Consider the following 1,889-nt stretch of genomic DNA (forward strand, 5'->3'; position numbering starts at 1 on the left):
TAGAAGATAGAGGCCAGGGGTTGTGCTAAAACCCTACGATGCAGAGGACAGCACCCAAGGACCAGGAAAGAATTACCTGGCCCCAAATGTGAACAGTGCCAAGACAGAGAATTCTCAGTGTAGACGAAATCCTCGTATATGTCCCTTTGAAAGAAAGACGACACTCTGTATAACGAAACTTTATTACTGTTACTAACACAAGAACGCTGTTTTCACTCAAGAAACTGGGAAAAGGGGAGAAGCAGGCCTTCCCGCTAAGTGTGTCTCCGGGAGAAGGCGGGCAGGGGGAGGGCAGGAGGAAGCCCGAGGTTTGGATCGCAGCCCCGTGGGCTCAAGGGAGGTGGGTCTGGGGCCTGGGCGGAGCTGCTGCCCGGGCGGTGAGGGCTGGCTGCCGGGGACGGTCACTCGTGCGGGGGTAGAGCGGGGGCCAGCGGGATAAAAGGACTGCTGGTTTGAGTCTCAGGAGGTGGCTCAGGATACCAGGGGGACCCCAGGCTGCAGGAAGGCCCAGGCCGTGGGGCACACTCATCTGCTCTCAAGCCGAGGCCCGGTGACTCGCCTGGGGCCTGCTGGTGTCCTGGCAGCGCGTCGGGCCCGGGCTGAGTGTCCTCTCCGGCGGCGGGATGCCAGGAGAAGACGCCTCTTCTCAGAGGCCCAGGCCTGGGCACGAAGGCACGGACCATGCCATCTTTCCACACAGGCCTGAAGGCGGATGGCCTGGCTCCTGGGCTCTGCTTCCTTCTCTTGGCCGGGGGGCCTTCGAACCGGAGAGATCTGCGGCTCCTCTTCTTCCCTCTCTGGCCCGGGCTGCGAGCCCTCAGCCGGATCTCCTTGGCGCAGGAGTGCGGGCGCTCCTGGGTGGCTGGGCGACTGCTGGAGCTCCCGCCGCCCTCAGGAGGAGTGATGTTGACGGTCACCATGTTCCAGACGTTCAGGACGTTCTGGGCCTTCCAGAGGCAGTGCCTCACGAAACTCTCGCGACTGCTAGACAAATCCAGCCCCGGGAAGGTGTGGAGGGGGGACTTGCCGTGGAAGCTCCTCCAGGCCTTGGGGACTATGGCCCTCTGGACTCGGGGGTGGTCCAGGTGGGGTGGCAGCGGGAGGCGGGTCCGGCTCTGCATCCAGCGCTCCCGGTGCACGGAGATGACTTGGCTCTGAACCGGGCCGCGGCGGTGGTGGGCGGGCCTGGCCCGCAGGTAGCGGTGCCCCCAAGCGGGGCGTGGCAGCGCGGCCTTGGCTGTGCGCAGGTATCTGCCCAGGTGTCTGCTCAGGTAGCTGCCCATGTTCGTGGCGCGGCGGCAGCGTTGGGGCCTCGGAGGGCGGAATACGGCTTCCGCAAGGGCTCCGAGTGTCTGCGGACGCGGAGCACGCAGGGCTGGGGCGACCGTTAAAATCGTGACGCACGGGCGGCACGTGGGGTCTCACGCGGGGAACCTTCTGGACAGGGGTCCTGCGCGAGCCAGGCCCGGGCCCCGCGGACGGGGAAGATGCCCCGGGCGTGCCTGCTGCTGAGGACAGGGGACCCTCCAGATCACAGTGCATGTCCCTGGCGCGTGGCTCTAGGCACAGGGGCCGCGAGGGCTGCTTCGGCGTTTGTACCTGACACTTAGCGGGAGGAAATGTAGTCATTTCGATCGGGTCCTGAAAATTACAGAAAACCGGCAGAATGGCACTCTCCTTCTTCGTTATTGTAAAAATGGCACCTGAATGCTCTTTTAAGGGAAGAGGAATTTACGTTTATTAGTACAGGCGATGTGTGCTTCCATCTTCCAGAACGGTTGCTAATGTCACTTTTTGCAGTTTTGCTCCTAAGAAAATGCTGAATGCGGTCATGATTTTTGTTTTAGCCCTGGCAGCATTGAGTTATGTGGACTCTCCTGTAATTTTCA

General features: G+C 61.8%; 1 protein-coding gene across 1 annotated transcript; it reads right to left on the bottom strand.

Moving 5' to 3' along the window:
- Positions 1-241: 241 nt before the first annotated feature.
- LOC111140574 (POM121-like protein 2) lies at positions 242-1,872 on the bottom strand. Its single transcript, XM_022492785.1, has one exon. The coding sequence runs from the start codon at positions 1,281-1,283 to the stop codon at positions 402-404; it is 882 nt and encodes a 293-aa protein (XP_022348493.1). The 5' UTR covers positions 1,284-1,872; the 3' UTR covers positions 242-401.
- Between the last annotated feature and the right edge of the window lie 17 nt (positions 1,873-1,889).

The sequence above is a fragment of the Enhydra lutris genome, unplaced genomic scaffold (assembly GCF_002288905.1).
Source record: "Enhydra lutris kenyoni isolate GAN:26980312 unplaced genomic scaffold, ASM228890v2 scaffoldscaffold4042, whole genome shotgun sequence".
Taxonomy (NCBI): domain Eukaryota; kingdom Metazoa; phylum Chordata; class Mammalia; order Carnivora; family Mustelidae; genus Enhydra; species Enhydra lutris.

Excerpts from the sequence above, each read along its gene's own strand:
- LOC111140574 (XM_022492785.1), bottom strand. The coding sequence starts at position 1,283 with ATGGGCAGCTACCTGAGCAGACACCTGGGCAGATACCTGCGCACAGCC.